Source organism: Belonocnema kinseyi, chromosome 5 (genome assembly GCF_010883055.1).
Source record: "Belonocnema kinseyi isolate 2016_QV_RU_SX_M_011 chromosome 5, B_treatae_v1, whole genome shotgun sequence".
Taxonomy (NCBI): domain Eukaryota; kingdom Metazoa; phylum Arthropoda; class Insecta; order Hymenoptera; family Cynipidae; genus Belonocnema; species Belonocnema kinseyi.
The window spans coordinates 54,263,518-54,275,213 of NC_046661.1; the positions used below are offsets into that span (position 1 = coordinate 54,263,518).

The following is an 11,696-nucleotide window of genomic DNA, read 5'->3' on the forward strand; positions in this document are numbered from 1 at the left end:
AGTGGTGAAAAATATTCCACGTGGTGTATGGATGGCCCCTCACTTAAAAACTCCTTCTAATAGCCAGTTAGCCACCGAAAACGAATCGTGAAGTCGGGGGGCTCGGGTTCTTGCTCGTGCATTTTCGGCTCTACACGAGGATGGTCTACGCAACATGTAGTAGAGCCGAATCACCGACGATGCTACACCGGCTCTTTTATAATAGGCCCAGGGGGGGGGGGGGGGGGGGGGGGGGGGGGGTTCGTAGCTGATGGAGGTCCCATGGAACACAGAAGCTTCCTACAAGTTTTTTCCAAATTGAAAAAATCTTGAATAGAACCAATGATATTGCAAAAAAAACAATTTGTAGACGTTATATTTTATTGTTTATCAGACTGTCACTTTTTTCCTAATAAAGCCACGGATGCCGGTGAAGTACTGGCGCATTCCCCATTTTATCGAGAATACTACAGTTTTTGACAATTTCAAAAATACCGATTAGAAACAAAGAAATCGTTAATTAACTGTTACAAAATGAGTGGATTTGCGGAAATCAATTGTTTAAACGTCGTCAAATTTTTTCGTATGCAGGTGACGATCACTGGATGCGGATCAATCAGTTTGTAATTTAATCACGAATGCAATTCTTTTTCGAATTTGAATAAATCTTAATTAGAACCAGTGATATGGTCAGTTCAATAAAAAAAATCATGGTCGCGCGCCAGTCTTCGCGGGCTGGCTTTGGCTAGCGCGGTTTCAGTACTGGCGCGCAACCATGATTTTTTTCATTGAACTGACCATATCTCTGGTTCTAATTAAGATTTTTTTCAAATTCGAAAAAGCATTGCATTCGTTATTAAATTACGAATTGATTGATCTGCGCCCAGTGACCGTCACCTGCATACGAAAAAAGGTGACGCTGTTTAAACAATTGATTTCCGCAAATCCACTCGATTTTTTATCAGTTAATTAACGATTTCTTTGTTTCTAATCGGTATTTTTGAAATTTTCAAAAATTGTAGTATTCCCGATGAAATAGGGAATGCGCCGGCACTTCGCCGGTAACCGTGCTTTAATTAGAAAAAAAGTAACAGCCTGATAACAATAAAATATAACTTCTACAAGTTTTTATTTGGTTTTTTTGCAATATCATTGGTTCCATTCAAGGTTTTTTTAATTTGAAAAAAGCCACGTATTCTTCGATGAATATGGAATCATTTGATATGCCACTCGCATGCTAAAAATCCATAGAAAAAAACTGGCGAATATTTAAACAATTAATTTGTTAATAACTTTTGGAAATCGCCGCGCACGAGTAAACACCTTGCAAAATCGGATTCAGGAGGTCAAAATACGTATAGGAAGCTTTGGTGTTCTATGGAACCTCCATCGGCCACGAAACCCCCCTGGCCCATGGAATAACACACTTCAGTTGCAGAGCGAAGAACGTTCAATTATCGGTGTGATTTTGCGACTTTTTTCTGACAGTGTGTGTCTGTAGATTTTTAATTTGTGAGCACGATAACTTTCGATTGGATAAAGATTCAAAAAGTAAGGGTATTTTGAAAATTTTTTAGAGCACTTTTTTTCAAAATTAAAAAATTTTCGGTTATGATATTCATAGTGTTCAAACAGACGAACAATTCATCCGCATGGCTTTTTTCATAAAACCAAAATTTACCAGAGGTATAGCATTTACAAAATTCCAAAAAACACGAAAATCAACATTTTAAGCTAAATAACGCACGATATGAATAATAGTGAAGAGAAGAAATATGTTTCATTTTTAATGCCCTGTAAGATTATTCTAACAACTTTTTGAATTTTTTTGAAAAATTGATAATTTAAATTTTTAAAGCATAAAAAAATAATGGAAAATCAAAAATTACATTTTGCGCTTAAACTGTGCAAAATGGGTGAAAAGATGTCTTAACAAATTTCGCACTTTAAACAGATCTACAAATTTGTTTTAAATCACTTTTTGATAGCATGCGTATTTTGTGTTTCAATCGTGAAAAACGATATTAACAATAAAAAATCAGCCCGCTGTGTGGCCACATTCTCATCAAAACTTATGTTTTTTAATTTTCTTATTCGTCCCGTGTGCGAGTTTTCAAAAAATTTACTTTTTTTTAAATTTTCCAAATGCTATTTTTCACGAAATGAACAAAAAACAGAACTACCAAAACATTATGTGTGACATATTAAATAATTTTTACATTCTCATCAAGAGAAGGTATTAGATTTGTAAAATTTGACCCCCCCCCCCCCCCCCCCCCCCCCCCGATTTCGTCAAATGTCCACGTTTTGAGACTCCCTGAATCCGGAAAACACGGTTTTACGAATGTTTCCGTGTGTGTGTGTGTGTCTGCAGATTTTTAGTTTGTGAGCACGATAACTTTTGAAAGAAATGACAGATTGGATTGGTCTGTGGGATACTCGTTTAGTGTTTTAAAATAAAGGCAAATTTCTTTAGGCAGCCATTTTGGATGAAGATTTAAAAAGTGAGCGTATTTTGAAAATTTATCAGATCACTTTTTTTCAAAATTCAAAAATTCTCGATATGGATATTTATAGTGTTCAAACAGACGAATAATTTATCCTGATTACTTTTTTTCATAAAACAAAAATTCATCAGAGTTATAGCATTTAGATAATTCAAAAAAACACACGAAAATCAACATTGGGAAGAAAACTGACTTGTGACACCAATTCAACTCTGCCTCTCTAGAGTTAAAATTATTTAAATTCACACATTTGCATTGATTTCTTTGTTGCATTTTTTAAGACGTTTAAATAAATTATCAAAATATTAATATATATATAAATTTGAATATTTTTCGAATTTATAAGCTATAAAAAGATTTAATAATGAGAAATAGGTTAACTAAATGCTTTCTTTAAATTTTACTAAGTTGATTGAGAGGAATAGGATTTGCACTTTTTCTGTTTCCGTTGGGGGATTTTTAGACAGAGGAAAAATCGCGTATTCATAGGAATACAAATTCTTAATTTTTCTGAATTCAACGCTAGTTATTGGAAAGAAGTCACTATCACCAAATTACTGTTGTCGATTTTTTGACCTTTAGTTTATTAAAAATAATAATAAATTGTTTCAACAATTATGCTATTTAACTTAGATCAATTATTACCTCAAGATAATTTAAAAGTTGATCAAAAAGTAGGAAATTTTAGAAAAAACTGCCATCATTCTAGGATTATCCTAAGAGAATATTATTATAAATAATAATAAACTGTTTAAACAATTATTTCTGTTTAATTTTGTTCTGTTATTACCTCGAGATAACTGAACAGTTAAAAATAAGCTAAAATGTTCAGAAAAATTGTGACTTTCGAACTGTATTCTAAGAGAAAATTGTCAATAACGATAATGATTTTTTTCAAACAATTCATTCAAACATTCAGTTATTTGTAGAGAATAATGTGTTATGCGCAGTAAAACCTGTCCATGTTGGCCAGCTGCAAGTCTAGCAAAATGTGACCAATTGGGACAGGTGGTTAATTCATGAAATTATATGTTAATCGCTCTTCAGCACACCTGTTTAGTTCATGATATAATACTAGTAATAACATAATATTAGGCTGTTCCTGACTACCTCTAAAGTGTAAAAGAAGTAAGAATTTAAGAAGCAGGGTATGTATGTATGCGAATATATTCAATAATCAAATATTTCCACGCAAAGCAGAGACGGTTGATTTTCGTAAATTTTCTACCGAAACACGAACTTTTACGCGACTAGAATTGAACTTTTACAATTAACTATTTTATCATATCCCATGCCAACTTATCATTGGCCATAAATGCCAAATTTTGATTTGTAGGGTTTTCTGGGAACGTATTAAACATACTTAGGGGTGTGATATTTGAAAACTAATTATTATTTTGTATTGTATAGCTAATTTTAAAGAGAAATTTACAGTTTCAACTCGATTCATCTAATATTGACGATTCTGAATAACAATTACAAAAACGTCTTCTTTTCTTACGGTATACAGCTGTTAAATTTTATGAAACTTGCGCATACTCTAAATATCATTTTTTTTTAATTCTTGCCTATAGCAGAAAGCAAAATAAATTTAAGAATCAAGCCATGCAGATTTCTTTTACATTTATTTCTCTATTTAAAAAAATATTGCGAAATGTGTGGAAATTCAAGGCTTTTAGCTTTTTGAACCAACAGTTCTGGATTTGATCCACTGAAAGCATTGAGTTGTGGCCAAAAATGAAAACAAGAATCATAGATACCTGGTTAGTCTAAGGTAATACTTTCATTAAATATTAATGTATAATACAATTTATACCACTCTAACCTCAAAATCTCAACTTTGATATGATTTTTTCGCCTCCTCGTGTGGAAAAAGCCCTGCTGAGACCCCTTAGGATCAGGGCCCCCGGCGGGGGCCCGTATGGATGTTCCATGAGTGGAAATTCTACGAGGGCTCCCGTCGAGGGCCCAACTCGGTTGCCCTCTCAGATAAACGATTTAAATTTTAAAGTCCAAAGGGTGCATATTTTTTCAACACCACAAATTTTAAGGTTTCATGAATTCAGACTGACAAGCAATGCATTTTTGTCAAAAATTGGATGATACTTTTTTGAAATTCGAATTCGCACAATTTGGATGTTCCATAGGGGTCCCCGCAGAGGTCCGAGCTCGGGCGCCCTCACGGATCAACGGTTAAAATTTCAAAGTCCAAAGGACGTATATTTTTTTGATGCCACAAATTTTATGGTTTCATGAGTTCAGACTTTCAAACAGCGAATTTCTGACAGAAATTCAATTACACTTTTTTGAAATTCGAACTATGACAATATGGATGTTCTATGGAGACCCCCGCTGGGATCCAACTCGATTGCCCTCACATATCAACGATTGAAATGTTTAAATTGGATGGGTAAATATTTTATATCCTAAAAAATGGACATAAAAAAATACGTTTTAAAATATGATTTACGCATTCTAAAATTTCAAAAAACTATAAGTACATCTGTCCCGAAAACAAATTTTTTCCTGGTTTTTTTTTAAGAAAAAAATTCTAAGTTTCATCTTTTATGAAAAATTTTAAGTGTTAATAAAAAATTACATTTCTCGTCATTGTAAAAAGTTCGACAGTAGTCTACAGCGTGAAAAAACAAAATATTACGCGAAGAAAAATTGTAATCGATTAAAATTATTTATTTAATAATTATTTTATTGATATTTCTGTTAACAGTTCGTGTATTTCACATTTACAAAATGTCATATGATAATAAATAATTAGAAAAAGAGAGCTTAAGATTTGGTACTTCAACTTTTCTGAACTGTAGCTCATGAGGATGGCTTTCTCATCGAGTTTCAACTTGTCGGTTAAGCGTTGTGGTTAGCACTCCTGATTGCTACGCGATAGATTTAGGGATAGATTATGTAGGTTCGATACCCCATAGCGTTACAAATTTTATTTGTAATATAATGTTTGAAATTGTAATATATGTATTCACTCTAAACAGGACTATTAATATCTGCAGACAAAATAATCACAATCAATAAATATTTATTTTTTATACAACTTCTTTGTAATATGGTCAGAGTATAGCAGTACGGTACTAGTTAGCACTGACGCAGTACTGCAGCACATGGTGAATTTCTTATTGGAATAGTACTTGTGCTAGTAGCGATATCCAGTGCTGGCCCAACACTGACTGCCCAGTACAAAATAGTGTTATGATCCCAGAGATATGCCAGTATAGGTGCCAGCACTGACAAAAAAAACCAAGAGGGCGTTCATGGTGGCAACCATGAGGGATCCATGAGGGAAGCCCATGCTGGGCCCCTATGGATTAGCATGTAGTTTCCATAAGAAACCACGTCTGGATTGCCCTCATGGATTACACAAGGCATGAAGGCAATCCATGTGGACCCTGACGGGGGCCCCCCTCCATTTTTCCACAAGGGTCGCGTGGTATAAAATACTGTTCGATATTTGTGTGAGAGGTGATTATTTAGCGAATGAGACGTTTTCGCACGAGCGAAATATACTATTATTATTATTTTCCTTTAGAAATGATTATACTTTTAAATCGCTTTTACACGCGGAGAGAAAAATATTCACATTGCATTGTTTTCGTTGTCAAGTTCATTTTACATTTTAGGGTTCACCTAAAAACAGCTGCGTCAATGTAGGTAAACTTGAAATAATGACAATGTCAAGTGAAATAAGGAATGGGAAATTATGTACTTAATCGGCCCAATGAAAGCTGCAAACTTTTTTTAGAAAACAATCCTTCATTTGATCCTCTGTAAGTGTTGTGGTATAGCCAGCAGTGACAAAAACTTACACATTTTTTATTATTTCAGGTTAAATTCTGTTTTAGATTTTAGTTGAAATAAAAAAAAAGTTTAGCATCAGTTAAATTTGTACCCATATTTAAATTTTGCCGAATTCGCCAGAATATTGATAAAAAACTTATAAGTTAATAAGTTAATTACTAAGAACAATAAAAAAAGCATTATAGATGGGGAACTGGGTGATGTTGAAAATTTCCTGAAATATTTATCCCGTATTTTTTTAATGGCCTTAAAATAAGGTTTTCTCTATGTAAACTGCATCATGCAAAAACATGTTTTTCTTTCGAATTTTAACCTTGCTGATTTAAAATAAATTTCCTTATTCATGATGGAATTCACTTACTGACTGCGTGTAATTTTCTTTTATGTGTACCAGTTTAAATTGCGAAACCATTTTTGCAAGGGCAGTTATTATGACATACAAAAGTCTTCCGATTCCTTATAAAAATTGTGCTGCAAATTCCAAAAAATTTAAAATATTATTATTTCATTATTATTTAAATGTCTATAGTCGCATCAGCTGACAGGGTCATTAGTGAATGTACTATATGGTTAATTATAAACTGTGGGGTGTCAGTGAAGTAATATTCTAAGGGGCAGAAGCGATGCTTTATGAAAAACACATCCAGCGGCGCTTCCTGCCTTGGGAATCAAACCCCCGCCAGGGTGGCTGCCAAGGCCAGATACATTTTGAAACATACCAGAATTACGGCTCCGTGTAAACCATGACAACTTTTATTATCATTATTAGTATACCATTAAGCCTTACCTTTTCGGGGCGAACATGAGTCACTCGGTGATGAAGGGAGTAATGTGGGTGTATAGATTTCTTAGATTGATCTGGAATTTCCGTGTTTTTGAGATAAAATCAGGCATATAAAGAGCGATGATCATTTGCGAAATTGTCAGTCAGCGAAAAGAATCTTGTCACCGAAGTTACACTATTGGTAACAATTCACTGGAGTTGTACAAAAATCATTTTCTTCTAACAAAAGAAAATGAAGCTCTTTGCCCTTGTGGTCTTCGGAATATCTCTTGGTAAATCTCAAACTTTGAGGAACATTTTCTTTAAAGACAATTATTCGCAATATATATTTCTGGCATAACATATGTTCTGAAATTTTTTCACACAAACACACACTCATGCACGCATGCACACACATTAAATTTACATATTACACGGAGTGTCTACCGTTACTCATTATTCCGTTCCAGCTCGTTCAGGGTTAACGTTCCAGAAAATTCCGTAACACAAATCAGTGCCCACATTAAAATATTAAAAACATTTAATAGGTTCTTGTCAGAAACAGAGGACTTTTCACTCGGAATTATTTTCCTGGCCTATGTGTCAATTTTGGATGCTGAACACAAATAATATTATGCAATATGATTATTGTTTATAATAATAAAATTTTTTTTAATATACTTTGCTAACATTCAAATGATGAGCTACGGAGTTTTCAGTATTACGTATAGTTAACTAATTTGATTTTTCACAATTTCTTTCAACAAATTGTTCTAGACCTTACGATTTTCATAAAATTTGCACCTAACATCTTAAAAATAAAAGATAGCTGAATTCTAAAGAGACTTTTTTCAATTGATTCAAAAAAGAAATGTGTTGTTAAATTTTTTTTTTAATTCAACCCTCCTATGTTGTCAAAACTATTCATATTTATTAAGAATATAATCAAAGAAATAAAACCCCTTCTTTAAAACAATATGCAGCAGCTTAAAAATGTGAAATTCTTTGTTTTTTAATTTTAACTTTGATCAGAAAACTTAAGTAACAAATATATTTATTTGTTGTTTGTGGCTCTAAAGACTTTGTTACTTTTACATAATGGACAGTTTAAATGCTTTAATACCCAATAATGATTGTTAATTATTACTTGAAACAAATTTGGCAAATAATACAGAAGTTGTACCAGGAGAATTTGTTATTTGAAGAAAAAAAATTTAAATTAATTGGAAAAGTTCTCTTTTTATGATACTATATTAGCCAAAAATAATTTTTAATTTTTTAAAATGATTTTATAAACAAATTAAGAACTTGACATCTTGTCAACATATGGATGTCCTTTTTCTCAGAAAACAGACTGTTGATAACTCAGAAACGACCTTACTTATTAGTAGAATCTTTTTCAGGCAATACTACTGGTTATTTATTTAATTGAACTTAACAATGATAAGTCGTTACCCAATAAAGTTTCAAATCAGGCAAAGAGGTCTTGTTTCATTATTTTTCGAACGAGCTAAAATATTTTTGACTTTAATTTTTTATTCTCAGAAGCCCCACTTTTAAGAGTTCTTAGCTTTTTTTGAGAGAAATAGGTACAAAAACTTTTGTCGCTGAGAATTCTTGTAAGCTATAGACCACAAAATATTTAGATGAAAGTTTACAAATCTCTTGTGATATCTAGCATTGTTTACGAGAAAAAAATCAGAAATTATATTGAAAAAAATGTTCCGGCCTTACAAATGGCTATGCCCTCATACAAATGGTTAGGGTGCCTTCTTTATATAAACAGACATTTTGAACAAATAAAGAAGAAAACAAGCCAGCAGGGATTTCCAGAAAATCTTCTTTATTTTGTTTTATTGAAATTTGAAAACATGAAAAAAAAAAGATTTCTAAGAGAACCCAACCTTTCTCATTTTTTCCAAAATTTGAAAAAAGTTTTTTTTTTCTAAAATGAAAATGGTATATTGTTTGTAGAACTTTTCGAGATGTGTAAACTTGTACCTGAACATTTTTCATATCTTTCGTTGCTTTCAATAAATACGCGAAAATTCTATGTTTCAAATGCCACATTCGCAAGTATTCTCCCGGTGATTGTAAAAAAGTGATGTTTTAGGCAAACTGTAAAATGTGTATTTTTTCATGTTAACTCGGGAATGATTTATCAAAAGAAAAATTTTCTTGATACCATGATCTATACTTTTTTTGAAATCTTTAATGATTTGAAATTAAATTATTCATATGGTGAAAAACATAAGTCTAAGCTTTACTTTTAACTTATTTAAAGTTAATACCGTCGAAAAAAATTAAATTTATAGGTTTCAAATCAAGAAAAATAATAACGAGATTATAAAATGTATTAAAATTAATAACAAGCGTTCTTGTCTTATAAAGTCTTCAAGTAAATGATTTCGTTTCTGAGTAATTTTAAGTAAATTTCCTAAAAAAAGACGACATCCATTTGTTCATAAGTTGTCCTTTTTGGAGTTTGTAAAATAAGAAGTGTCTCGGCTTACCGAAAATACTAGTTACACGCTCACAGAATTTCGGTAAACCAAGAAATGTCTGGATGTGTTCCTACGAAATAAACAACTATTCTTAACTAATCCAAAATAAATATGATTCAATATAAAAGAATGTGTTGTGAATTCGGTAACGTCTTTAGAATCATAAATGACTCAAAATGTTTATTAATTTTTTATAACATTATAAATTATTTTGGGTTATTAACGAATTGTGAGTAAGTGTTGCTTTTACCTGTATTCCAAACAAAATATTGAACAATAAAGAATATGATTTTTTGAAATCTTGAAGGTGCACTTTCACTTATATATTTGTTCATACAAAAATTCGAAACTTATGGATAATATTCGCAAGGCATTTCTTTAGGTTCATTTACAAAATACGTGATACGGAGGAGGGTGTCTGCCGAAGTAACATTCTCCATGTTAAGACCAATGAAAAAATTATCACGCAGAGGGGGTGGGGGGGGGGGGTTACAATTTCCTGAGAAATGGATCACGTATTTAGTGAATGGCCCCTTACTGCATGTGTAATATTTTCTATGCATATAAATAGTTTACACAAAATAGGAGTATTAAAAAAAAATTTCGTCTCAAGTAAATAAAATATTAAATGCCTCATATTGAAACAAAAATCGGTTCATATTTGATTCAAATTGGAATCGGCGATTAAACTAATTCGACTGTGCTCTAGTTCGCCCCTAAAAATGTTGCCACTGCAGTATTAAGCCATAACAACTTTTTATTTCATTTTTTATTTTTCAGACTTTGGTGGTGCTGACGAAGCTGGAGGAGGAGGAGCAGGAGGAGGAAGGGGTGACGGAGGAGGAGGGTCAGGAGGAGGAGGTGCAGGATCAGGACCAGGACCAGGATCAGAAGCATCAGGAGGAGGGGCGCGAGGAGAAAACGATAATGCAAGTTCTGATGATAAATCGGAGGACGACCATAGCAATTTAGTAGCAGGAGCAATAGGTGCACTAACAGGAGCAGCAGCAGTGGGAGGAATAATGCATCAAAAAAATAAAAAACTAAAGAAACAATTACATGAGCAAGATGGATATACCGGTGGACCTGGCGGATATGACGGTGGACGTAGTGGACATGGCGGATATGGTAGGGAACATGATGGATATGGTGGTGAAGATGGTGGACATGGTGGCAGACATAGTCATGAACATGGTGGCGGACGTGATGGTGGTGGAGGCTACGATGCAGCCCACGATGGAGAGCACGGACATGGTACTAAACATGTGTTTGTGCACCATACAGTGACCCATATACATCACAAAGAGGATAAACATAAAGATGATGATGACGATGATGATAAACATAAACATGACAAGAAGGAAGAACAAAATAAAGATAAACATAAGGACAAGGATAAATAAAGATTTAAAAAACCAGTAGAAAAATTAATACCAATAATAAACACCAAGTATAAAATTTCTGTGTAATACATACTCCTATGTATTTAGAGCCAAATTTCAAGCTAATGTTAATTCTGTAATAATTCCTGAAAATAAACCAAAATCACGCAGTCATTTCGATTTATTTATTCATTTACTTATTTAACACAATATCTATAATAATATAGTCACGTTTATTTCAAAAATATAATTAGGTATGAGAAAAATTTGAGGATATTTGTATTCAAAAAATTTCGCGTTTTAAATTGTTTAATAATTTTTTTGTTAAAATATCTGATTTTATGACGACCTTCAGCTTCAGATACAGATTTTAAGTTTTTCTTTTCTTATTTTTAGTCTTTTCACTAATACTCCATGTCCATTTATAGAACTTATTTAAAATACTATAGAGATGCCTAAAAACGCATGAAAAAGTTAAAAATCGTTTACTGTTCAATATTACTCAATCACAAAATGAGGTAAGTCGATAATTGTGTTTGCTTGGATTCGCCGGTAAAAAGTATCTAGGTAACTTCGAGTTTCAAACAAGTTCCAGTGAGTGATTTTGTTAAAAAATATTGAGTGAAGTTTTGTGGAAAATCTCATATTGATTCGTTCGAAATTGACTGAGATATTCATATTTGGAAAAAGTAGTCGACGTCTGCCGGCGCGAGAAGGCTACCTGACGGAGCAATCCTCG

The 11,696-nt window shown here is 32.7% G+C and overlaps 1 protein-coding gene across 1 annotated transcript in view; it reads left to right on the forward strand.

Moving 5' to 3' along the window:
• The window catches only part of LOC117173658 (aspartate, glycine, lysine and serine-rich protein-like), a 13,559-nt gene extending 2,581 nt beyond the window's left edge, over positions 1-10,978 (forward strand). The window contains exon 2 of the mRNA XM_033362297.1: positions 10,356-10,978. Within this exon, the coding sequence (XP_033218188.1) occupies positions 10,356-10,978 (623 nt within the window). The remainder of the gene's footprint in view (positions 1-10,355) is intronic.
• The last annotated feature ends 718 nt before the right edge of the window (positions 10,979-11,696 follow it).